Source organism: Aspergillus undulatus (genome assembly GCF_047715775.1).
Source record: "Aspergillus undulatus strain CBS 261.88 unplaced genomic scaffold BDV17scaffold_35, whole genome shotgun sequence".
NCBI lineage: Eukaryota > Fungi > Ascomycota > Eurotiomycetes > Eurotiales > Aspergillaceae > Aspergillus > Aspergillus undulatus.
Window position 1 is genome coordinate 63,962 of NW_027396639.1, and position 25,368 is coordinate 89,329.

The window sequence follows — 25,368 nt, forward strand, 5'->3', positions numbered from 1 at the left end:
TGGTAAGGAGTTGCATCATCGGGCAGGCGACGTCACGGGGTCCGCTATAGAGAAGAGGCTCCGAGTGGTTGTTCCTCAGTCCTCATGGCCAGAGCTTCCCCATTCCGCTCCCCGTCCGCCGGCACACACCAAAACCACAACGTCCGAAACTAACTGCCGCCTCCCCGCCCACCTCCTCCACCATTCATCCTCGACTCGACTTGCAGGGTTGATTCTCCTTTGCTCAATTCTTATCACCGTTCTGTCCTTTGCTGGAGTTGCCCTTCGCCCTTCGCTTGCCTTCGTCGTTGTCGGACAGCTTCCCCTCCGTTCTCCAACCCGCCGCTGAGATCATCTGGATCACCTTCCACGTCAACTACTTCAGACCGTTAATCCTGGCGAAATTGTCTCCCATGGCTCCTCCTCCTCCGGCGAATCTCCCTTTGGCCGAGAGGCTCAAGGCTCTCGCCCAGACACTGCAGTATGTTCTCTCATGTTCCTACGGTGCGCTATTCCATTACTGACCAGCTGTCGTTGTGCAGGTTTGCTTGGTTCATTGGGTAAGTTTCCAGATTTATCGACCGTTGACTTTTAGCGACACCTGTCTGCATTGTTACAACACGTCGCGACCATTGTGACTGAGACATTGGACTTTGTCGTTTGGCGGGGTTGCTCGTTTCCGCCGCCCCTTCAATGCCCGTCGGACATTTGGGAAGAGTTGCGCTAACTGACCGACTTTAGCCATGTGACTCTGCTAGGCTCTGTTTTCCGATACCTCATTTCCTATCTTACCTTCAACTACTATTCCGGTGCGGCGCTGGTATCTTATCGCCTAACGTTCATATCCGCCGCCGTGACGTATGGAATCGTTGTGTACAAGGGTCATATCGCACGTGGCCGCCTCCAGGGAAGCCTTCCTAATGTCTTGCTGAAGCTTGCGGGTGATGAGAATGTCCAGTATCTGGGTGAGTAGTCGCTGTACAAGAGCGAGAATATCACGATGAGGCTGACATTTCATTCCAGGAATGGCCTTGGTGTGGCTCTACTCTCGCCAGGTCCCCCTTGCCCTGCTGCCATTCAGCGTCTATTCCGTTTTCCACGTCGCTACCTACACTCGGGCCCATCTGATTCCCACTCTTCAGCCTCAAAGCGCACCCGCGGGATCTCCCGGCGGCCGAGCGGCCGTCAAGCAGTCTCCCTTGGCCGAGACCATCGGAAGATTTGTCAAGCAGTACTACGATACCAGCATGGACCTTGTGGCTGGTCTGGAGATTGCCCTTCTCTTCCGTCTGGCCGTGGGTATCCTCACCTTCTCCAAGGGTAGCTTCCTGCTCCTGTTCATCTACCTGGCTTTCTTCCGGGCCCGTTACAGCCAAAGCTCTTTCGTCCAACAGTCTGTCCGTCACTTCACCGCCAGAGTGGATGCTTCCGTATCCCACCAAAGCACTCCTCCGCCGGTGCGTCAGGGTTGGGAAAGTTTCAAGGATGCTGTGCGCCAGGCGTACCAGGTCACTGACATTAGCCGCTTCACCTCTGGTGCCGGCGCCAAGAAGCCTCAATAGAGGGCTACGATTATTTGAGGCGATTTTGTGATATGCTGGGTGACAACAGTCGTTCACGAATCGATTGGTTTTGCATCCGGCAGTATTCGCTATCGCCTAGTCCATTCAGATCTGGTGACAATGGGTGCGACTGACGAAATTAACGAACCATGGGCCATCGTCTCCGACTTCGCTGAGGAAATGGGATATAACGAGGAAGATGCTTATCATGAGCAGTGCAAAGCAGACAGAGGCTGCAAGAGTGTGCAGTGTAGTTCTGAACTTTGATTTTTGACAGAATTGAGTGTGTTTATGCGATTGGAGTCAGGAAACGCTGTGAGGAACTATGTCCTCTTTGATGTTTTCGTCTATGCCCTTTTCTTGTTTGCTATTCGTTTTATCTTGCAAGACAAAAATCTGGAATTTTCTTGACCTCAGCTTTGCATTGACAAAGTGTAGGACGGTAGATGAGCCAGCTATGGTATATGTATCAAGAATAGAAAGTAGACTGCATCCCTACGCGTAGTGTATAGTTAGTCCACGCAAAGAGACTGTCAATACTAATAATTTTCTGGGTATTTTGTTGGGCTCAGGGCATGTCAGACGGTGCCTGAGGCGCCAGGGTCGGACGGCGGAGAAAACGGAAGACCGACCTAAATTTTGGAGCCTCTCAGCCACGGCCCAGCATCGCCAATCTCCTCGACTGCAAGAGCTAAATGGTGCTGTCCTTGCCCTACTTTCGCTAACGTTGCACCTATGTTGATACTGTCCTAGATTGCAACTTCTTTTCGCCGGACCCCCGTCATCCTCTGCCTCTGCCTCCGCCGTCACCTTGCTAGTGGTGCCCGTTAAAACACCCCGACATCGCCGCATCGCAACTTACCGTGGTCTCGCCCGCACCACGATTCGTTGGGTTGCGGTGTCCTTGCAATGAGCTTGACCTCGCGCGTATTCAGCCTGTTTACGCCGACACAGACGCCCGCGGATTCTAATACGTCGGCTGATTCATCGGTCGATTCCAACAGTGTCAATGCAAATGCTAGCCATGCGCCGATAAGGACGGGGACGGATGCAAATGCGGCCATACACAATGGGTCTGCGGACCTTGATGAGGAGGAGCCGAGACCTCCGTACCTCCATGTATGCTTTCATCCTCCCCGGGGTTACAATCCATGGCGCCGTTGATGGAATGAAATGGGCTAACGTGAAACTTTTCAGGCAATGCTCGCTGGTGGTACCGGTGGTACCTGCGGCGATATGCTCATGCATTCATTAGATACCGTCAAAACGCGGCAACAAGGTGATCCTCATATTCCTCCTCGATACACCTCGATGACCTCGTCGTATGCAACGATATACCGGCAAGAAGGGCTTCTGCGTGGACTTTACGGTGGGGTTACGCCGGCGCTACTTGGCTCGTTTCCGGGTACATTGATTTTCTTCGGTGTCTACGAGTTGACGAAACGGAAGATGCTGGATGCGGGGATTAATGCCAATGTGGCTTATTTGTCTGGAGGTAAGGAGCGAGATCCTATACATATTACCGTGCTCGCAGGGTTGATTGGACTGTCGCACAGGCTTCTTCGCCGATTTGGCTGCTTCTGTTGTCTATGTCCCGTCAGAAGTTGCGAAAACTCGACTACAACTCCAAGGCCGCTATAACAACCCATACTTTCATTCCGGATACAACTACCGCTCTACCAGCGATGCATTCCGTACAATCGTTCGCCAGGAAGGATTCTCAGCCCTATTCCACGGTTACAAGGCTACTATCTTCCGCGACCTTCCCTTTTCCGCCTTACAATTCGCATTCTATGAACAAGAACAGCGCCTAGCGAAGGAGTGGGTCGGCTCCCGAGATATCGGTCTCGGCCTCGAAATCTTCACAGCCGTCACGGCCGGCGGAATGGCCGGTGTGTTGACGTGCCCTATGGATGTGGTGAAGACGCGCGTTCAGACACAGCATAACTCAGACCCCTCGCCAGCTCCGGCCCCTAAAGCCCCTGTCGAGTCGAAACTGAAGTCCAATGTCGGAGCGCAATCGCGTTCGATCTCCACGACGGCGCCCGCAGCATCACCGGCACCCGCAGCCATGCGACTGGATACCTCATCCTTCTTCACCGCCCTCAGGTTGATTTACAAGACAGAGGGAATCTTAGGGTGGTTCCGGGGTGTCGGGCCACGAGGAGTGTGGACCAGTGTCCAGAGTGGAACGATGCTGGTCATGTACCAATACCTGCTCAAGCAATTCGAGGCGTTTGAGAATATGGAGGACACGAACCCTCTCTGAGAAACAGAGGACCGATTCGTTTCGATTGTAGATATAGCGCATTGGGTGGCTGCGTTTGGTAGGGCGTTTGCGGGACTTTTCAATGATTCCTTTACTGATTTACCCATTTGTTGACGGCTGATGGGATTTTGGCCTCCCCCTCTCCATTCTACCTTTTACCTTGTTTACGTGTATATACACCTGGAGGGCTACGATTGAAGGTATAGAATAGAGTCTAGGTAATTGTACAATAGAATAGACTACTATTTTACATTAAAGCGCAGAATGTCAATCCTTCCCGAATAGGCAAAAGAGGGGGCGAAATGTAAACAAAGACAGCCGGGCTGTGATTGGCCACGCGCAACTACGTCGACTGTTCTCTCTCGAACCGCGACAACCAAAGACCGCTCTCTCTTCCCTGCCCTTCGTCTTCCCTTGTTATTTGTTGTTATTCTTACCTGACGCTATATCCCATACGTCTCCCCCGGCTCTACAATCTGCATCTGCATCAGTTTTCCACCTCCCGCGCGTGGAATTCACAGTACTCTACAAAGCCAAAACCCAATCTCCCCTTTGCTACCATAGTCATCATCGCATGGTCCGCGCGTAGCGCATCATCATGTCGTCCGGATTACCCTACTTGCAGAAGCTGCGCAAGGCGCAGCTCGCTGAATTCGCGGAGCTCACTGATCTCCAAGAGTAAGTTGCGCAAGATCTCACCCACAGATGAAAAAATAATCGCGTCACGCGGGCTGTGCGGTACTAATGCGCTGTTTGCTCGCTTAGCTATGAAGACGACAACAAGCCCGACCTTGCCATCAAGCTGGACAACCACCTCCAAGCCAACAGCAGCATCTTTGGAAGCGAGCAGTCATTAGCGGATTACTACCGGCGCACGTCGCAGGCTTCGTCGGCGGCTTCGCCTACGAAGAGGGGCAGCGCCAGCGCCAGCAAGTCGAGCAGGGCTGGAAGTGGGAGTGGGAGTGTCCAGACACCTATCAAGGCGGAGTCCTCGCATATCGGCTCGGGCGCGCGATCGGCGCGTCGGCGACAGACGCAGGCAAGGGCGGAGGCTGAGCCTTCGTATGTTTTGCTCATCGTGGATTATTTTTTCGCGGCTAATGGGACTATAGGGATGTGCCTGCTTCTGCTCCTTCGCAACCGCTTATTGATGTCGCCGTTCGCAAAACCGGCGCTGTGACCCCTGCGCAACCGCTCGTTGATGTCGCGACGCAAGATGTCCCTCAACAGACTCCTGTGGCCCCGCTAGTTGAAGTCGCTGCTCATCGTCGCGCATTGCCCGCATCGCCTGCCGTTGTCACTGAGGCGATTGAGCGCCAAACGACCGCATGGCGTCAGAGCATTGGCCAGGCGTGGGAGGGTTCAGGCGTGCAGGAGCGCTCTGACTCGCTGCGCGAGACGCTCAGCAGCGTCAAGGCCGTCCAGGTGATTGTCACCCTTCTCGAGGCGTTCAGCCTCATTAAAGAGGTTCTCCCGCTGCGCTATCTCGCTACTTTCCCAGCCATTGACGCCATCAACACGCCCGCGATCCCGGTTAAGATCCCCGATCTGTTCGTGCTAGTTGACAGCTCATTCTGGGCGCCTGTCTCGCTTTGGATCCTCACCAGCATCATTCTTCCTCTGACCGTTGCCTACTTCTTCAACATCAATCTGCGCGTGGCACAGACCAATATTACCGGAATCCAGACCCGCCGCTCTAGCAGTATTAACCGCACCAACCAGACGACCTTTGACCCGCTCAGTTTCAATATCTCTAAAGCGATTGTGGCGTACATTGTGTACGCTCATGGCTTTACCTTCTGGAGCGTTTGGGGCAGGGACTCGCTTGTTACTGTGAACGCGTCCATCCCATTCCAGTATGCGGGTATCCTCACTGGTGCTGCTATTTGTGCCGTTGGGGCTCTCTATGAGGCTATTTTGAGGAAGTAGGTGCTTTTGGTACTCTATTTCTTGTTCGCGGTGGAAGTAAACGGTGGGTGTATATCAATTCAAGACAGGCTTTGCCGGGGCACTTTGCTTCTGGCTCCCGCTTGACTTTTGTTTTCAGTGGTTTATGTGATGTTTGGATTTGAAGGACCTGGTCGTCTGGAGTACGTATGTCAGGGCTGCTTGATGGTACATGCGGATATTGATATGGATGTACGAAGACTTCAAGAAAGAAAGATAGCTAGCCTTAGTAGATGGTTTGGGCTTGCAGACTTCTGGCTTTTTTGGGCGATTGGTTGTTTGGTTGTTTACGTTTGAATGTCTACTGCTTCTATTATATGTTTTGGTCTGTCCCACCACTGGTTGGTTGTATTATGTTGGTGCAGGTGCATCCACGGTTTGGTACCTTATGGTCTTTCAGGATTGAGTACTGTATTGGATTGAGTACCTATCTATCGATTGATTGATTGGTTTAGAGACGGCTTATTTATATGATATCCTTGGAGTTGAAGATTTCTGCTGTCTTTTCTTTTCGAGACATGGATAGAGAGGCTCTGAATCTGAGTCAAGTTTAGGTTTAGCTTCATCTCATCTTACCTAGGCGTTTGTTACTCCATCCTTCACGACGTGGATATCAATACCCAGCCCACTGGGCTATCTGCCCTCTCTGTTTCTGTTTGCGTTGGATTGGAATTGGAATGCTCTGGTCATGATTCTCGTTATCTAGTCTTTAGATACCCATCCTCCGGCTTGCTCTACGTTTTCCTCTTTCTCGTTCTCTATTCTAACGTCGTCGCTATATGGATCAAGTGTGCGTATCAAATACAGTAACTATAATCCCATGCAAAACAAGTATCCTCAATTATGTCAAGGAAGCAAGCCAAATATCATCCTCTTCCATTCCCAAAAGGTTCGAACCCCATCCCCATCCCCATCCCCATCCCAATACCACCACCCATATCCATAGTAAAAAGAAACCTCTACCGCTATCGCGAAACCCTCTTCAACCGCCCCGCCAACTCAACCGTAAAGAGAACCGGGATGTTAGTTTGAACAGAGACTGTCTCCGCGCGAATATGATTACTCGTGCTGATCTGCCCGCCGATTTGCGTTTCCCAGTTGCTCACGTCCCATTGGAAGCCCGATGTTGTTATTCGTGCTGGGCCGGAGAGGGGGATTATGCCGATATTTTCTTCTAGGAGGTATTCGTTTCTTTCTTTTTCTTGTTGTTGGGATGGTTGGGGTTTGGTTTGGGAAGGGTCTGGGGGTCGATTTGTCCTCGGGACATGAATTGTGTTATTTCCCTCGGATAAGATAAACGTTATACTTTCTTCGGAGATGAGGTAGAGGTTCCCCTTTTCGCTACCATGTTCCTGAGTCTGATTCACCATGTATAAATGATGGATCTGCGAGAAAGCCTGGTCCACGCGGCCGCCGAGACCGCCTAGGATGAGAATTGAGGGGGCTTGGGTTTGCTCTTGCGATCTTTGAGATGTAGAGGAAGAGATGACATCCTTTTCATGCTCACGAATATACCGCAGACTCTTGGTGAAATCCGTCGAGTACTGGTCGTCGTCTTGCACGATGTTCACGCCTAGGTTTGCGTAGTGGTTGCGGATTTCAGGGCGGATTGAGTCCAGGTCTCCGATTATTGTTGTTGGGAGCTGGCCTTGGTCAGTTTTGATCTATGGATGGAGGAAGGACGGCGAGGAAATACTTATATGCATACATCAGTACTCTCCTCCCCTCGAGCCTTCGCCCACTCGAAGAACCGATTTGCGCCGCCGTCTGCGCAGACGGTTAAGTGGGCTGTTTGAGATTAGATTTGGTTCTATATTTCACATCAAGGGTTGCTCTCCCGGCTGGCTAGAGCATTGTTATAATGCATGCATGCTGATAGAAGGCAGGGATAGAGGGAGCTGAGGGACCAACCATGTTTCCGTAGCACAGCAAGTGCAGTCTCATTAATAGGTTGATTTAGAACGACCAGGGCAAATCGATGCGGTCGAATCTCCTCGTCCTCGCGGAAGAACTGCGTGGGGTCCCATTCCATGTTGGTGTTGGAGTGGAGAGTCCGTATTTTTGAACCGAGAGCCGAGCTACTGTGTCTTTCTGAAATGTATGCTCCGCGCGAGATGGAGGTTGGACTGATGACGCAGACAGGAAATGAAGCTCTCTAGATGCAGCGCTTGAGTTGGGTATCGTGAGTTCTAGATTGGTTGAGGGGTCTAGATTAGATCGATGAAGGTGAAAAGCCGGAGTAAGACCGACAACTCTTTTTGGGCAGGTGGGCGCGTTGATGTGCTGACTCAGCGGGTGCTACACCCACCGAACACTGGCATCATAGCACCTATCGTCGTTTACTTACTATGTAGAGATATCAGGGAGCCTGAAAGGACGAGGTGGTCCTGCTGCGTAGATTTAATAGCCTGAGTTGCATAGTTCATACTGTGTGATATTTGGCGATATTTGCTACGTCAGGCTCTTTATGCCGAAGTATATATAAGCTTCTACCCGTAGAGTACTTCCACGTGGATCATGTTGTGCGGGTCGGTGGCACTAAATGACGAAACCAGATACTGCTCTAGCGGCGGTAGGACTTGAATGTCGAGGACCTTCAAGGCTACAGCCATGGGTGCCTAGATGTCCAAAAAACCTTCCAACGTTTCAGTGTCAAATCAGAATAAGATTAGGATAACCGAAAGCATTTATATAACTCTATCATACTCCGAAGCAAGATCAACTCCTCAAGATATCAAATCCCTCAAGAACAGTCAACAGAAAGAAAGGCAACAAGATGATTAAAGCGAAGCCCAGAAAACATCCATCAATCATAAAGCCGTAAAACATCCGCCCGACACGACAAGCCGTACAGAGTGTAGATCAAACTTTCATAGCAGAGTAAGCAAGCGAGTAAGTTGCTGCCTCGTGCTAACGAGCGGTCGAGCGATTCATTTGAAAGCGAGGTATGAGGCGATGGCCTCGTTGTGCAGTGCTGCGTCCTTGTTCTTGGACCCGGTGTCAGCTTTTGCTTTCGAGAGCCATTTGCGCTTGGCCTCTTCCTTTTCTTTTAGGACGATGGATGTGGTGGCTGTGGAGTATGTCGATGATGCATCGTCGAGGGTCTTGGTGGAGGACTTTGAGGACTTGGTGAACACGGTGAAAGGCATTGTGGATGGTTTGGTTTCGGAGAACTCGAGGTTGAGTTGAAGGCTTGAAGATCTTTGATGCTCTTGATGCCTTGTTTTGACCGCTGGTGTCTGTGGAGTATGTACGTAGATGCAGGTATGTAGATGGGAAGATTTTGGATCGGAGAAGCTCGGTGGTTAAGGTTTTGGGACCTTGAAAGTAATCTGATTGTTGTTGATGGTGAGAAAACAATCTAGAGGGATTCCACACTCTATATATACTCATCCCATCTGTCCAGGCTGGAGACATCACAACGGCTATACTAGTCAGTCACATAATTTACTCCGACAAGCATCGGAGTTGCCAAGCGCATAGTCCAATTGGATGACGCAGGCTGGAGGCTAGATCAAGGGCTGAGAAGCTTAGCAATGGGGCATTGCAAATTTGGCAGCCTCTAATCCCCACTATCCTTGACGGCTTTCAGCCCTTTGGCTTTGACCACTCCCAGCGATGCCCAGCCCAACCGCATCTGGTCTCCGATTTCGACTGTTTTGAGCGTCCGTGCGGTGCCCAAGGCTCAAAGGGCGTGGAATGACTCAGGCACCACGTCGCGGGGCTCCATTTTGGCCTCGTATTCTGCACAACAATGGGACTGCCTTGGCGCGCCCCCTTCTGCATCGGATTTATTGAATGTTTATTGGTCAATTGATCGTTAAAAAAGTCTTTTTAGGATGTCGGCGAATCGTCTCGTTAAGCAGCGCCAGTTTGGCTTTGATGCAAAACCGCCGGTTGACCGAATGACTCAGGCCAAAGCCACCGCCACGATACGAGGTGCAAACAGACGGGAGCCTGGAAGGGATAGCTGGGTGCCTGCTTTGTTGTTTACTCCGTGGTGCCTAGTAAGCAGAGTATGGCGGTCTCGTATACGGAGTAGAATCAGATAAATGGAGACTAGAGATTTGACGGGTTTGTCAGGTTTGCTTAGGAATCGTCCACTCCGAAGATGAACTCCGATACCCATATTGAACTCCGAGATGGTGTTATTCCGACCTATACGTTTCGTGCTTTACAGATACCTATAGGCAGGCATGATAGTCGGTCTGATGCAGTCCTCAGGATCCTCAGGATCAGGTTCCAATATTGAATCCTGTTTTTTGAGGATCTCCATATTCCGGGGTGGTCAGACTAATGGCCGATTGATGGATTTTGTCGCGGGCCTCTCAATCAGGGCTAGCGCGTGGAACGACTTCGGAGAACGGCCGTCGGGGCGTCCGCGTCGAGGCTTCGGCATCATTCTGATGGCTACCAAGGCAGCGACATATGGGAGATATGAATTCGGAGAATATTTTACAGCCTGGAGCTGAGTGGTAACTTGCTAGCTGTAGAGTTCCTTGGAGTAGGTCGTTGTTCTATACAGTAGTTCAGTAGTTTAGTTGGATTATGTAGCTTAGTCATTGGATTGTGCTAGTTATGTACCACCTTATCCCCAACGCGTTCGCGTGGAGTCGCGTCGGGGCACTACTGATAGTGCAACTTGCAACAACATCGTCCATGGTATAGCACCACCTGTTAGATGACGAATTCCTCTCCATTGAATCTCCCCTCCTTTGACCCCGCCTTCCTCTCACACTCCGAATTCGAAATCCCTCCAGACCTTCCCTCCGAATCCTTCTCCGACGAGCTCGAGGCGCTCAACCTGGTGCGGCTAGAAAAGACCCGCAACAAAGTCGTGATCCAGCACCGAGCCTGGAACCTATCTGATGTTTTTCGCAGTGACGAGGACGTGAGACCTGGTATGTCAATTCTCTAATGAAAAGTGTGTCATTCTCATAATCCAGAAACACCAACGAGACCGCCGAAGAATTCTCGATTGCGAAGCGTCCTCTCTCCACTTCGTGAACAAGCATTTCCGTCCTCGCCGCCAACTCCCAAAATGCCGTTTATCGACTCGCCAGTTGTGTTTCCGTCGAGCGCGCCTTCTCCGGAGTCGCAGAAGCGCAAAAATGGCGAGCAGTCTGAACCGCAGTCGCAGTCGACGGAGCCCAAGCGACAGAAGATGATGGGAGGTTTCTTGGATGATGATGAAGATGAGGACCAGGACGGGCTAGAAACTTTCAACAACGCGCAGTTTAGGAGCCAATTTGGCATCCAGGAACAATCTATCGAACTTTCTGAGATTACACAATCTCAGCCTGCCCAGGAGCTCGCAGCCCTCGAACCCGTTCCCGATCACAGCAATGCAGTTCACACACATTACTCCCCGCCGGAACGCTCATATATCTCTGTTCAGATCAAGACCTGTGCTGGGAAAACATTGAACGTCCCTCTGAGGAAGTCCAGCGCTCGTGTTTCTTATGAAAGGCTTGTGGCTAGTCGATCATCTACCGCTCCTGGGAGGGCTCAGAAAAGCTACTATGGAATTGATATACATGGCCTACTAAACGAGTCAAAAGCAAGTGAGGAGACCGAGAAGTCCAGGCCAGCTCCTGCACCTGTTCTGCAGCCGTCAATTGAAACTCCTATCGGCGACAAGAGGAGCAGGAAGATGGCGACTGCTATGTGGACCGAAAAGTACCGTGCCCGAAAGTACACCGAGCTTATTGGAGATGAGCGTACCAACCGATCAATAATGCGCTGGCTCAGAGGATGGGATTCAATTGTCTACCCGGGGCTTGCCCGCTCCAAGCAAAAGTCCAACTATAACGACGAAGAGGAACGACCTCATCGGAAAGTCCTATTGCTCTGCGGCCCACCTGGGATTGGAAAGACCACTTTGGCCCACGTTTGCGCCAGACAGGCAGGGTACGAAGTCCTAGAGATCAACGCTAGCGACGAGCGTAGCAGAGACGTTGTCAAGGGCAGAATCCGAGATGCGCTCGGCACAGAGAACGTCAAGGGCATGAACGTGGAAGTGGGAGAGCAGAAAGTACGCAAGGTCGGGCGGCCTGTCTGTGTTGTCGTGGACGAAGTCGATGGGGTAGTCAGTGGATCTGGTGGCTCTGGTGAAGGCGGTTTTATGAAGGCCTTGACCGACCTCGTCCTTCTAGATCAAAAGAACTCCGCACGCGTATCCGAGCAGAACCCTAGTGGGAAGAAAAGGAAGGGCGACAAATTCCGATTCCTTCGTCCACTTATCCTTGTCTGCAATGATGTATATCATGCCAGTTTACGGCCGCTTCGAGCATCCTCAATCGCGGAGATTATCCATGTGCGTCAAGCACCGCTAGAGAACGTCGTCTCACGCATGAAGTCTATCTTTACTATTGAAGGGATTCCTTCTGACAATGATGGAGTGAGACGACTCTGCGAAGCCTCCTGGGGCCTCGCAAAAAGGAAGCAACGCGGCGTGAGGAACAACGGTGCCGCAGAGGGGGACATCCGCAGTGTTCTCGTAGCGGCAGAATGGGTAGCGCACAAGCTTCGAACTGAAAGCTCTGCTTCTCTGAGGTTAACGCGGAACTGGCTGGAACAGCGCGTCCTTGCTGACCCCGGAGGCGGCTCATTCTTCAAAGGCATGAACCGCGGCGGAGTACGTGATATCGTGGACCGCGTCTTCACAGAAGGAGCCGGATTCCCAGAGCTACCAATCGGCACAGAATCCTTCCAAGTTCCGTACGACCGCTCAGCCAACGTCGCCGTCGACGTAGCGAGTATCAAAAAGCGCCACGCAATCAGCCGGCTCCGTGAAATGGTCGACGCCAGCGGCGACCACGACCGCTGCACCTCCGAATGTTTCGCTTCGTACCCACTCCAACCCTACCAAGACGACACCTTCCTCTCCAAACCCAACGAAGCCTACGACTGGCTGCACTTCCACGACACCCTCTCTTCGCGCGTCTACTCCGCTCACGACTGGGAACTAGGCGCATACCTCAGCCAAGCAACATCCGCCTTCCACCTCCTCTTCGCAACGTCCCAAGGCAAGACCCAGCCTCAATACAAGGACAAAGACAACGACGACGTAGAAGAGGAGGAACACCCCTTCTCCGGGCCCCGCGCAGACTTCGCCGCCTTCGAAGCCACAAAGCAGAACCAGGCTATCCTGTCCACGCTACAATCCTCTTTTTCCCCTCCGCTCCTCCGCCTCTTCCGCTCCTCTGATAATTTAGCCACCGAGCTCATCCCTAACGTCATCTGCATGCTCTCACCTGACGTCAAACCCGTCGTCGTCCGCGGCAGCGAACAGCGAACTGTCGCTTCGGTAAGGAAGGAATCCGAGCGCGCCCTTGTCCAGTCCGCCGTCCGCGTAATGGCCGGTCTCGGCGTGACGTTTGAGAAAGTCCGCATTGAGAACGAGGGTGGCGCGCATGGTGGTTGGGCGTATCGTATGGAGCCGTGAGCCCCCTAACCCTAACCCTAACTCCGCCCAACTTAATAGACAAAGCTGACTCTGGAAGGCCTCTTGACTCCCTCGTAACATTCTCCAAAGCCCCCGGTCTCTCCTCAACAAGTGCCCCAGTCCGGTACGCCGTCCGCCAAGTCCTCGACCAGGAATACCGCAAAGTGACGATCAGGAAGAACTCCGAGACATCAATCTCCCACTCGAGTTCAACCTCAACCTCATCGAAAAAGATAGCGGCTGCTAACTCTAAACTTAACCCCAACGGCGCACATAACCCCGCCGATACAAAGCTCAAGTCTGGAGTCGTGAAGAGGGATTTCTTCGGAAGGGTTATTGAAGACCAACCGAAGCATTCCAGTAAGAGTGAGGATAAGGATAAGGGTGAGAATGAGAATGAGAAGTCCAAGCCCGTAAAGGAGGCTGAGAGAGCAGGGCGGAAAGTCTGGGTTACGTATCACGATGGGTTCTCGAATGCGGTTCGGAAACCGATTTCTATGGCGGAGTTGCTGGGGGGGTTGTAAGTGAACTGGAGATTACCTGCTTTTGCTTTGGGCTGCTTTGCTTGATGTATAGTTAGAGAGGGTATAATGATGGATACTTAGAGTGTATGTTATGTTAGCGTTATTCTTCATTTATGCACATCTATTTCTACACCAATGTCAATTCTGCGTCTTACTATTTATCCTCCTACGAGCTTTGACGATGCCAATGGCAGCGCATAAATTGAAAGAAAGAATCTTCTTTCAGTTCTAGCCACTCGTAGACTATCGGATAAAATCCATGGTATACAAACAAACAAAAAAAAAAGTCAAATCAAATCAAGCTTACAAAACAACAAACCAATCAAGCATTCTTAACCTTCTCCGTCAACTCGGGAACCTTCTCAAACAAATCCCCAACAAGTCCCACATCCGCAACCTGGAAGATCGGCGCATCAGCATCCTTATTAATCGCCGCAATCACCTTACTATCCTTCATCCCAGCAAGATGCTGAATTGCCCCGCTAATCCCAACAGAAAGATAAAGCTGCGGCGCAACGTTCTTCCCCGTCTGTCCAACCTGCAAACTGTTATCCGCGAAACCCGAGTCCACAGCCGCGCGGGAGGCGCCGATGGCTGCGCCGAGACTGTCAGCAAGAGGGACCATGAGGCGGTCGAATTCCTCTTTGCTCTTGAGGCCGCGCCCGCCGGAGACAACGCGCGGGGCGGTCGCGAGGTCCGGGCGTTCAGAAACGGAGAGCTCTTCGCTGACCCATTCGGTTTGCGCTGGGGTGTTGGGGTCCACGCCGGAGGTGATCGTTGCGGTGCCGCCGGTGGCTTCGGCGTCTTGGAAGGCGGTGCCCCGGACTGTGATGATTTTGATTGGGTCCGTGGATTGCACGGTTAGGATTGCGTTGCCGGCGTAGATGGGGCGGATGAATGCTTTGGAATTTTGTTAGAGAGGTTCATGCTTGTGGTGGCGGTGGTTGACGTACTATCTTCGCTTTCAATGGCTGTGATGTCCGAGACTTGTTGGACGTCCAGGAGGGCTGCGACACGGGGGAGAAGACTCTTTCCGAAGGCAGAGTGGCCTGCAATGATGTGTGTGTATTCGCCCTTCTTGATGTTCTCGACGAGGAGGGGGGCGTAGTTCTCCGGGAGGCCCTAACCAATTCTGTAATCAGCATTTCCCTCTCAAGCTCCAGATGACATGAGAAGAGCCTACCTTCTCATAAGCCTCATTCTCAACCGCAACAACATTCTCCACACCCTTATACTTCGCCGCCTCAGCAGCCGATGTCCCCTTCACACTAGCACCCGCAACAAAAGCCGTGACTGGTCCGCCGAGTTTCAGCGCCGCAGAGATAGCCGATACAGAGGAGCTCTGGAGCTTGCCGTCGCGCTGTTCGAGGACCGCGAGGGTGGAGAGGAGGCGGGCGAGCGCGGACTGGTTGAAGGTGAAAGATGCCCGCGATGGGGTGAATTGGGCGCGGGCGGCGCGGAGGACGGAGTTTCGTGCTAGGAAGGACATTTTGATTGTTGCTATGACGGAGGAGGATGGAGGGGGGAAGGAGAGGAGCAGAGTATGTGGTGAGGGGAGGTGGTGGGCTCGGCCTCGGTCTAAGGAATCTGATGAGCGAAGTTTGGAGGTCCGGTCTCCGGTAGCGGGAGCAGTGGCTATCGTCGGGACGCCAAGCTCCCGCAGATCGGCGGCAGGCCTCGGTTATCAGGCGGATAGCCATCTTACTCTACGAGAAGCCGAGGATTGTATACTACGGTATATACAGTGTTTAGGGTAAATTGAAAGGAAAATCATAGATTATAGTATGAAACTGACACAGAACTCATGTAACTCCGTAAAATAAATCATGAATGAGACTTTTTCTTCTTCGACGGGCCAGACGATACTTTCACAGCCGCCACCTCTCCGTCCTCCAACGCCTGCGCCTTTTGCTTCTCGAGCTTCTGCTTGCGAGCCGCCAGCGATGAGGCCTCCTCGTCATCCTCAGCCGTCTTCTGCTTCCGAGACTTCTTGTTGCTTCCCTCTAGAAGCTTCTGGTCGCTGCCCTCGACCTGCTTCCGCTTCTTGTTCTTGCCGTCAGCCTCTCCATCCTCTACGGCCTCCACAACATCAGTCTCCTCCACCCACAGCTCGCTAGCCAGCCAAATCGGCATAGCCATGGTGTTGGCTCCCTTGACGTGCAGAGCCTTGATATTCCGCCACCCCTTCGTAATGTACTTCTCTGTCAGACCCTTGACCACAGCGTCGATGTTCTCAGACAGTTGCTCGGGCGTAAAATTAGACGAACCGACCCGGACAGCCGCAGTTGTAGCTGGAGCAAGCTGCACAGGCGCAGAGTTGAGCGCCTTTTCAATCTCCTTCGCGATAACGGCCGTGCTGGCAAACAGGCTGACGGTATCCTCGTCCTCGCTCTTCTTCGGCTGGTTCGGCTTCTTCGGCTCCTTCTTCACCCTCTTCCCATCAACCTTCTCAATCTGCGCAAGCTGCACCGGGATCGGCCTCTTGCTCGAACTGTAAAATACCTTTCCGAGCGTCTTCACAAGGCGCATCACAATCCGATCATCCGCCAAAAACACATCATGTTCAGAGAAAAGCTGCCTCCGGCTCTCAAAGCTCTTATACCGATCCTTCAACTTCGAGTACCCAATCACCTTGTCGATGCGCGAAGAGAGATGCTCAGGGAACGACGCATCAGAGACAATGTTCTTAACAGAGCGCTGCGGGTCCGCGGTGATAAGACAGATACTCAGCGCTGGCGACGCATTCAGTGAGTGCGGAATACTGATCTTGCCGGGCTTCAAGCGGTTCTTATCAACGACGTGCTTCTTTGTCGTAAGAACAAGCCACACGGCTTCATTGTGCAGGGGGGTATCTTCGGCGTCGGAGTCCGAGTCGTTGTCGCCGATCAAAGTCTTCTTTGTCGCGGTTGCTTCGCGCTCGGTCTGCTTCGATTTGATGTGTCGAAGGAGGGCAGTTGAAGCTCTGGAGACCTGTAGCGAGATAATGTTAGTCTCAGCTCGAGCACGTTATGGGAGATTGAGCTCACATACCTGGCTTTTGTCAAGCTGGTAGGGAGTTCCGGTTGTCACCTTTGTGGTGAGAGCCGTTGATGGGGCCATTTTGGCTGTAATGGGCTGCTGGAGTGGTTTAGATAATTTTCTACTGCCTCTCGATTCCGCGATATCGACCGATAAAAAAAAAGTCGGATCGCGGAGGCGGTGAGGTTTCTGCCCGCGGGCTGGCTACTGCTTAGTCATGAAGGACTTTGGTCATGTGACCGTTATTGACTCTAGCAACTTGATGTTTTAACTGGTCACATAATTGTTGATGGCTTCACATGAAGGACTTAAATCACTAGAAATTGGTGGGATATATGCCTAGGCACATTGAATATCTCTCGATGTGGCCTGCGATAAAACGTTCTATCGCGACCAGGGCGGACAGAAATTTATATTTCCGCGCACCCTTGACAAAACTCCGCAGTGACGAGAAGATTTGATCCTTGTCCTTCACTTCAAGTTATACTTCATAGCTTGCACAGTGCATGTACCAGCTGATTATTAGACAGTTTACCCAAGAGCCGTATTTACAAAGTAACTGAAACCGAGCGAGCAAGTTAGCAACAGCCAAGAATTGAGCGAGACATGTACTTCCATAAACTCCGCGGATTTTCTACACGGTTCTTGGGCGTCGGAGTTGGATGAGTAACTGTAGTATCCATGGTGTTCATGATTGATGTGCCAATCGAAGAAGTACCCAGTGCCACTTACACAGAATAGTAGAGTACACAGCCTCCGTAGTCCGTAGGCGCAGCATCCGCGGAAATGAGAGCTGCGCAATGGCACATCCATAATCCCGAAGAACTGTACGAGTTTATTCCGCTCATTTCCCCAACTTTAACAGTAGTTTCTATCTGTCTCAATAGTCTATCTACACCAAAAAATACCGAAATGCGTACGTAGTGCCCAATATGCAGCTAATGCTATGGCTTATAGTTCAAACTCCATAGACTAGCGTAAGTAATCTCCGGATTCGCGGTATGCAGATGAAGATTGGCACTGTGACAGTGACGAGTCTGCCGAAGGATGGGTCAAACGAAAAAATCAACGATAATGGTGCTTAATCTCAACCATGAGACGTCGGAGGGGAATTATGGAAAAGCTTGTTTTGCTGTTTTGCCTACGCGCGCGGAAATGCTGGACGAGTTTCTGTGGATCTGGTGGGTATGTGAGGTTACGAACTTTAATCACTTGCGGATTTTTTGACGGTTGTGGTCTGGACTTTGAATTGACATTATTTGCATTATTGTAAAGAGCATTTGCTTGCAGTGCGGAGAACCTGAGGGGAGACAGTTGGGACAATGGACCCATGAGATATCGGAAGAGTGTACGTATGCTGCGGGGTTCCCACTAGCTTTTCTAGCTTACATATTGTTGAATAAATCCTATTCCTACCTGTGCTTTGGGTACCACGTACTCCGTAGACCGGGCTGTTTGTGAATCGATATTGAAGTAAGGACTGCATCACAATGTTAGGTCTGTTCGGATGGGACAATTGGGTGACGGGATTAAGTACTTCTCTGTCCGATTGTGCGAGATTAGACTGGGAGGAGCAAAACACCACATTCAAAGCGTCGGTATGCCATCTGAAGTCACGGACTGCTATATTATCATATGCCAAATAGCGAGCAAACGCTGCATAGAGTTGGATCCGAGTCAATCAAGGCTTGACAGCACAACGTTTCGTGCACCCAAAAGCTGAGACACCGCGGATGACAGGCTCAGCTCATGTCGTACCCCGTGCTGTCGTTTGCAAGAAAAGATGTCATCTTGCAGGAAGGTAGATAGAGGGAGAGGTTGGGTTTTATGTTCTCGAGGGTTGATGCAGTATCATCAGCAGCGGTCCACATAAGCTGCATATTAGACCGGGCGGCCCCTCGCAGACTGCTTTGTTTCAGAAAACGCTTAACACCAAGGACAAACAACTAGAGTTCAAACAAAGCAAGCTGCTGAGCTGCCGGGTGATTCCTTTGATTCATGACTCGTCGAAGAGCATCCGAAGGCCCGAACTTGCGGAGTCTCTGGGGTCTTTTCAGATCCTTGCAAAGTTTGAACCATGCTCACTGGCTTATGCGCTCAGGGTCAGTCTCAGTTCTGACCAAATGTCCCACAGATCTCACTACTCATGCAACATCTCACATCAGGTTGTTTTGAAGCCAACGTCTTGCTGATGCCATGAACAACAAGGGCATTCTCATATAAAACTGGGGATCGCTGGCGAACCGCGGGTTTGACTTGACGGGAACCTCGACTTGGAGTGGCGAGCTCAGCGGCTGATTGGCTTGCCCCTTTATGCAGCGCGCACAAAAGCCAGAACCCCACAGCAGGGGGCAGCCTTCAGGCGCCGATTGGCCACCGCAGTGCATGTGCTAATTTCAGTAACGCCAAGCTCGCGGGATTCAGGAACAGAAAATCAAAACACAGACCTCGACTCACAGCCATCGAGAAGATGATCACGGTCCAGATTCCTGTCCCAAGGCGCCATGTCACCTCGATAGAGCTTCCAAGACGATTTGCATACGAGCTTGCCCAACTGAGCCCCGACGGTGGGTTTCCTGGTGGACTGTTCCCGCGAACATGCACCGCGGGCTCACAACAGACAGCTGGAAAACAGTCCATGGTGGCCACGTCGGCTCCCCACTCAAACTGCAAATAATTAACGAGAGGCGCATGGTTCCATGGATAGTGCTGCTGAAGACAATTTGGGTTCTGCCTACCTTGGTAAGGAGTTCATGTACCTGGCATAACCATGGGACTGAACCCCCATACCCGTGGCGGTCAGGGGCGTGGGCGCCTGTTCCTCGATTTCTCGTGTTATCAAGTAATTAAAAGAATTTATGACGAACCATTCAAGCAGCAGCAACTGAGGGATATCGAGCGAGACCATGTCTCGAATGTCGCAGTGGAACCCCCTGAATTAACTGACTGGCCCAGTCGAGTTTAGTTGGAGTGGGCACACGCAACGCCGCCCTAGCCTCCTCAGCCCGCCAGTGCCAGTGCCGTCTGCCCCGTCCCTCACTCAGTCTTTCCTTCCCCCTGGCTCTAGCCTCTTCAATCCAATTCGATTCCTTCTTTCGTCCACTAAGGTTCACCCTCCTCGGCGTTCCCCTTTCCCTAAAACCTCCCCTTCTCCTCCTTCTCCCTTCTCCGACCCCCCAGAGCGCTTCGTCCTACGGCCACCGTCCGCCCTCGAGATTTCCATTCCGACCTAAGAGACTCGTTCTCTGCATACATTCTTTTGGAAACCTCCTTTCATTTCTGAATCACGCTCTTTCGCATTCGGCCCCGTATTCGCCTCATTGAATATACCAGTCTCTTCCGTCCTGCGACTTCAATTCGTGTACAGCACTATATTCGAACGAACGCGCGACCGTTTTGCGTCAAATTTGATGTACGTCAACCCTTCCAATAATATTGGGATGATATTCGAATGCGTGCCTGTCAGTGATGTTACGGGTCAAAGCGCCTGCGAGAATCGACTCCACTACTTGTGTTTCTCCCTGGTCGTGTTGAGCAATCGTAAGGGCTTGCTGAGATTGTCGGATATACTGGCATTGTGATCAAGTGGCGACGGTATACTGACTGCTTTTGGTGAACTCATTTAGATATCTTAACATTTTCGCGATTTATACAAGATGAAGTATTCCATCGCTCTCGCCCTGGCCGCCGGCTCCATGGCCGCTGCCCAGCACCAGCACGGCCACCGTCACCACCACAAGCGTGAGGTCGTCACTGTTAACGGCCCCACTGTCGTCGAGTACTCGCTCGATGGCCAGGAGATCAGCGCCGAGAAGGTCTGCCAGGGTATCGCCGACGGCAGCTTGGCCTGGGCTGATGGCAAACCTCCATCCGATCCTTGCCAGACCCAGACTTCGACATCGACCTCCACAACCGAGGCGTACACTCCTACTGTCGCGCCGGCAAAGTTCATCGAGACCGAGACCTCTAGCTCCTCTTCTTCGACCTCGACCACCTCCACCACTATCAGCATCCCGACATCAACCGCCACAAGCAGCACCGCCCAGACCGCCGCTACCTCTTCCGCCAGCTCTTCTTCGTCTGGCGTCGGCTTGGACAAGTCGTTCCCTGACGGTGAAATCGACTGCGGCACTTTCCCCTCCGAGTATGGTGCTATTTCCCTTGACTACCTGGATCTCGGCGGTTGGTCCGGTATTCAGTACGTTACGTTTGTTGGTGAGCTGATCGGCAACATTGTTACTGCTGTCACCGGTGACCAGTGCACAAGCGGTGCTATGTGCTCGTACGCCTGCCCTCCCGGTTACCAGAAGTCTCAGTGGCCTACCAAACAGGGCTCTACTGGTCAGTCCGTTGGTGGTCTTCAGTGCAAGCTCGGCAAGCTCTACTTGACCAACCCCGATCTCTCCGACAAGCTTTGCATTCCCGGTGTTGGCGGTGTTCAGGTTGAGAACACTCTTGGCGAGCACGTAGCTGTTTGCCGTACTGACTACCCTGGTGAGTCTTGATTTTCTCTGCGACCAATGCGAATGTTCCATGAGCTAAGTATGATATAGGAACCGAATCTGAGACCATCCCTGTCAGCCTTAACGGAGGTGAGACCAAGGCTTTGGCCTGCCCCGACGGTGCCACCTACTACCAGTGGGAGGGCAAGCCCACCTCTGCTCAGTACTACGTCAACCCCAAGGGTGTTTCTCAGGAGGAGGGATGCCAGTGGGGTGATGGCAGCAAGCCTGTCGGCAACTTCGCCCCCATTAACCTCGGTGTCGGCGAGAATAACGGCAAATGGCTCTCTATCTTCCAGAACTCTCCCACCACCAACGAGAAGCTCGACTTCAACGTCAAGATTGTTGGTGACAACCTTAGCGGATCTTGCAAGTACGAGGACGGCGTCTTCGTTTCCGACACCGGCTCCAACGACTCGGGCTGCACGGTAAGACCTCACTTCTTTAATTTTCTATCAAATCTCTCGACTAACCCTTGCACAGGTCCAAGTCATGTCCGGTGAGGCCACCTACCGATTCTACTAGATCCGCGTGAGGTGTGATCCCGATACTGGGTGCGCTCAGCATTGAACGATTCTATGCGTCCAGGCAAACCTGCAAATAGAGAACCCCTCATGCCTGTTCGCTTTTGATTATGCTTTCATCTTGCATTCTTGTGTATCTTAGTATATTGTGTCATATGACTTGAACCGTGGCCGTCGGCGGCCGTTTTATATTTCTCGTCCTCTGTCCGCTAGACTGAGGAATTTGTGCCTAATTACCTTTGCTGTTAAGTAATCGATTTCCTCTCTCGTGTATACCCTTGTTATTTGTATAGAAGGCTAGTTTTGGTGATTTGGATTCTGTAGACCCATCGACATGCTGTTTCATCCATTCTTGCTATGTCATAAGGTACGCAACCGTCTGCTTGATATTCATTCGGCTTTCATGGTTCAACTGGCATCAAGCAGTTCCAGACTAGCAAGCAATCTGGTGTCAAGCCGTCAGGTGTGTTGAAGCGGGGTTATGAATACATGGAGTGACGACATTAGGAATGTGAGCTTGGGACATTTCAAGATCGAGCGCATGTCATGATTGACTGAGGGTAGGAGAGAGTTTACTGTTGCTGATAATGCAGCGAATCAATTGAGTCGAGCAGCCTCATTCTGGCCCCAACGTCGGATTCTAAATTGGCTGGTTTGACCGGTAAGTTACCTTGAGTCTGGTCACAAGCGCGTCGCGTCGGGTAACTTCTATACCAGCCTTACTTACGTGACGACCACGACACGCATCGGACTGTTTGAGGTCAAGCACGGCCCAACAGGACGGCAAAACTCACCTACTTCCAATATATAAAGATAATTCCGTCCATCGACTAGATCTTGTATAAAGATGGGAGACTGTTCTTCAGCTTCATGTTGACGCAAGGAATCAAACCCACAGCCAATCACAGGCGGCGTTTCTGGACGACACATGGCTGCGCACGGACCAGGCAAGATGCAAAACGCGCTCACGTGATCTGGCGCGAGTCACGGGACCCGTACCAGACGACGCGAAGCACCTGACCTGACGCGTCTCGCTGAGGTATACAGACCAGCAATGAGGAAAGTGAGCAAAGGAGGGCGTATATCCTCAAGATACAGACTCATTCTTCCGTAAAATCACAAATATGCCGCGCAATGCGTAGTTCCTGACGGTCAGGCCGCGGGCTGCGCGAGGAGAGGGTGGAGCAGGGCCGGCGCCTATCGAACGCGTCTCGATTCTCGAGCTTGTAAGCGTGCATTTCCGCGCAGACTCCCGCCAGGGCATTCTCATTCCACTTCCACTACGCACCATCCTCTCCCTTTTTCCCTCCAGGCTCTTTCCGTTCTTTTCTGTAGACTCGTTCGAAGCGTCTCCCAACCTCCTACTCTTCATCTCGGGGACGGCAGCTACAGGGCTCTTCGACCTACCTTCCTTTTCATCAACCTTCCCGCCTTGACTCTCCTTCTGACTGTCTTTTCTCTGGTCTTAGAATAGAGCCCCTACCCTGCGCTGCCCTCGACGCGAACTTAATTGAGTCTTACTACCTCTACTCTATAGCTGCTTGCTCATACCCAAGATCGGTCGTCTTCGAGACGCGTGCCTAACCTACCTACCTATATCATGGAGTCGTCTCCCCCGAGGAACACCTCGGCTGCCTCTGTGGCAGGCGTGAAGCGTCCCGCGTCCCTACTACCTGCTTTCGAGCCATTGAGCTCCTCCCCGTCTCTCCCTCGACCTCAGAAGCGTGTAGCACGCGACGATGACCGTGCCGTCTCGAGATATCCTACTCCCCTCCCGACCTCGTCCACCCATATCATGTCGTCCTCGCCCCCACGGATGGCTCTGCATAATGCCCCGACACGCCGTAACATGTCCTCCGCCCTCTCAGAACGAACGCCCCTCTCCGCCGTTCCTACCCTGATGCTCTCTGAAACCGGCGAGCCAATTCTCATGGGAAGATCCAGTCTTTCGTGCCAGTACCAGCTCGCTGCCAACCGTATGATTTCGAGGGTGCACGTCAAGGCAACCTATAAGCCCGCCCCTAACCCATTTGACCGTGATAGGGTGGAGATAATGTGCATGGGATGGAACGGGATCAAGCTTCACTGCCAGGGAAAGACATATGACTTGGCCAAGGGGAAGACGTTCACGTCGGATATCAAAGATGCGGATATCATGATTGATGTTCACGATACGCGCGTGCTGGTCCAATGGCCACGTGGTGACAGGAAGGAAGATGCGTCTACGGATTCGGAGCAAACCTGGGAGGAGTCTACGCCAACGCGGAAGAAACAAACTCACCGCAGTCTACAAGACAGCCCGAGTGCTCAACGCCAACGTCTCGCTTCTCCTGTCTCGCCATCTCCAGCTGTTAAGTCTATGGTGCCTCCTTCGTCACCCCTGTTTACTCCGACCCGCTCCCGAAACGCAGTGGTTGTGTACGAGGACGATGCCGATGCCTCCCCAATTCGCCGTAGTAGTTCTGATGAAGCATTGAAGTCGTCTACTGATGTGGCGTCTCTTTTGCAGAGCTCACAGTCCAGTGACCTAAGTGATCTAAGCAAGCCCGAGGACTTGTCAGACCACGACGAGGAAAATGACCCCATCATTCATTCCTTTGGACCCTTTGGCGATAACTTGCTCCCTCGTCTGGCCTCGTTCTCCGCCGACGACTCCCCTCTTCGACCTACACGCCCTCGTGCTCACCTCCAGCCCACACAGTCCCCAAAGCAGCCTTCCAAGCCTGCGGAGCCAACCGAAGAAGAGAAGCAGACAGAAGTGGTTATCGATGAGGATGCTGAGCATGTCCAGAACCATGCTGTCAACCAGCTAGCGTTCTCTCGTCTTTCCTCTACCCCCTTCTCGACCATCCTCGACAACCTTCCGTCTTCCCTCTGGAAGGCAGACAAACACTCACGACACGGGCCATCGAGAGAAGAGATTCGAGCAATCCTTGACTCGACCAAGTGCATTGGAAAGGTTGCGCGTGAAGGCAAGGACGCTGCTGGAAAGCCGCTCGAGGCTGAATACTACTACATCCCCGACTTCGATGATGACCAGATGCGTCGTGAAGCTGTCGTCACAGATTTGAGAAAGCCTGGCCTGAGAAACTGTCGAAAGCAACATAAGGTATGTCTCCATACTCATTGACAATGGCTATAACTAACATCACCAGCAATACTTCTGGCGCAAACCAAAATGAATATGAAGCCGTTGACAAAATAAATAATACTTCGACATACGATTTGGTTCTCAGTACATACTTATCGTACCGTTTTGGGTCATTTCAATTCCTTCTTTGTTCCTCTTTCCAGGAACTGCATAGCGTGGCGTGGCATACCCAGTCTGACTTTTTTGGCTTTAACGTTTTTATATGAAGGTGTATGATGTATGGTGGATTTCACCTCTTTTTATCTGTTACTTATTACCTGCATAGGGTGCTTGTCTGTTCCTGTCTTTCAAGTTGTTCTTGAAGCTGTCAGCCAGTCACAACATTCTGTCCGTTCGACATCTTCATGGCTGTTGCTTAGTGCCTGACATTCGATGTCCGATTCGATTCCCAGGCATACATATGTACCTTACCCTTTATCTTGGACACTTATGATCTGTATGTTAC

The 25,368-nt window shown here is 51.9% G+C and overlaps 8 protein-coding genes across 8 annotated transcripts; 6 read left to right on the top strand and 2 right to left on the bottom strand.

Annotated features, from left to right (window-relative positions):
* Window positions 1–20: 20 nt before the first annotated feature.
* BDV17DRAFT_267155 (uncharacterized protein) lies at window positions 21–2,043 on the top strand. The gene is made up of 4 exons (XM_073758335.1): window positions 21–460; window positions 522–539; window positions 721–944; window positions 1,003–2,043. Exons 1-4 carry the CDS (start codon window positions 393–395, stop codon window positions 1,539–1,541), a joined length of 849 nt encoding a protein of 282 aa, XP_073614091.1. The 5' UTR covers window positions 21–392; the 3' UTR covers window positions 1,542–2,043.
* Window positions 2,044–2,208: 165 nt separating this feature from the next.
* Window positions 2,209–4,089, top strand: BDV17DRAFT_129374 (putative mitochondrial carrier protein). The gene is made up of 4 exons (XM_073754124.1): window positions 2,209–2,239; window positions 2,295–2,660; window positions 2,739–3,036; window positions 3,098–4,089. The coding sequence occupies exons 2-4, from the start codon at window positions 2,451–2,453 to the stop codon at window positions 3,808–3,810; spliced, it is 1,221 nt and encodes a 406-aa protein (XP_073614092.1). The 5' UTR covers window positions 2,209–2,239; window positions 2,295–2,450; the 3' UTR covers window positions 3,811–4,089.
* Window positions 4,090–4,408: 319 nt separating this feature from the next.
* Window positions 4,409–5,739, top strand: BDV17DRAFT_292693 (uncharacterized protein; the record flags this gene model as incomplete). Its single annotated transcript, XM_073762422.1, has 3 exons — window positions 4,409–4,488; window positions 4,576–4,872; window positions 4,923–5,739. The coding sequence occupies 3 exons, from the start codon at window positions 4,409–4,411 to the stop codon at window positions 5,737–5,739; spliced, it is 1,194 nt and encodes a 397-aa protein (XP_073614093.1).
* Window positions 5,740–6,615: 876 nt separating this feature from the next.
* BDV17DRAFT_267162 (thiamine diphosphokinase) lies at window positions 6,616–8,184 on the bottom strand. Its single transcript, XM_073758336.1, has 4 exons — window positions 8,105–8,184; window positions 7,669–7,946; window positions 7,466–7,545; window positions 6,616–7,400 (listed from the first exon to the last, which is right to left on the bottom strand). The coding sequence occupies exons 2-4, from the start codon at window positions 7,787–7,789 to the stop codon at window positions 6,723–6,725; spliced, it is 879 nt and encodes a 292-aa protein (XP_073614094.1). The 5' UTR covers window positions 7,790–7,946; window positions 8,105–8,184; the 3' UTR covers window positions 6,616–6,722.
* A 2,210-nt stretch (window positions 8,185–10,394) lies between these two features.
* On the top strand, window positions 10,395–13,818 carry BDV17DRAFT_267168 (putative sister chromatid cohesion factor (Chl12)). The gene is made up of 3 exons (XM_073758337.1): window positions 10,395–10,658; window positions 10,704–13,200; window positions 13,263–13,818. Exons 1-3 carry the CDS (start codon window positions 10,439–10,441, stop codon window positions 13,726–13,728), a joined length of 3,183 nt encoding a protein of 1,060 aa, XP_073614095.1. The 5' UTR covers window positions 10,395–10,438; the 3' UTR covers window positions 13,729–13,818.
* A 232-nt stretch (window positions 13,819–14,050) lies between these two features.
* On the bottom strand, window positions 14,051–16,827 carry BDV17DRAFT_282714 (ribosomal protein L1p/L10e family-domain-containing protein; the record flags this gene model as incomplete). Its single annotated transcript, XM_073760244.1, has 6 exons — window positions 14,051–14,628; window positions 14,682–14,850; window positions 14,912–15,204; window position 15,434; window positions 15,595–16,698; window positions 16,759–16,827. 6 exons carry the CDS (start codon window positions 16,825–16,827, stop codon window positions 14,051–14,053), a joined length of 2,214 nt encoding a protein of 737 aa, XP_073614096.1.
* Window positions 16,828–20,402: 3,575 nt separating this feature from the next.
* Window positions 20,403–21,773, top strand: sun1 (SUN family protein UTH1; the record flags this gene model as incomplete). Its single annotated transcript, XM_073760245.1, has 3 exons — window positions 20,403–21,240; window positions 21,300–21,676; window positions 21,732–21,773. The coding sequence occupies 3 exons, from the start codon at window positions 20,403–20,405 to the stop codon at window positions 21,771–21,773; spliced, it is 1,257 nt and encodes a 418-aa protein (XP_073614097.1).
* A 1,485-nt stretch (window positions 21,774–23,258) lies between these two features.
* On the top strand, window positions 23,259–25,164 carry fhdA (putative transcription factor Tos4). Its single transcript, XM_073754125.1, has 2 exons — window positions 23,259–24,881; window positions 24,928–25,164. Exons 1-2 carry the CDS (start codon window positions 23,373–23,375, stop codon window positions 24,952–24,954), a joined length of 1,536 nt encoding a protein of 511 aa, XP_073614098.1. The 5' UTR covers window positions 23,259–23,372; the 3' UTR covers window positions 24,955–25,164.
* The last annotated feature ends 204 nt before the right edge of the window (window positions 25,165–25,368 follow it).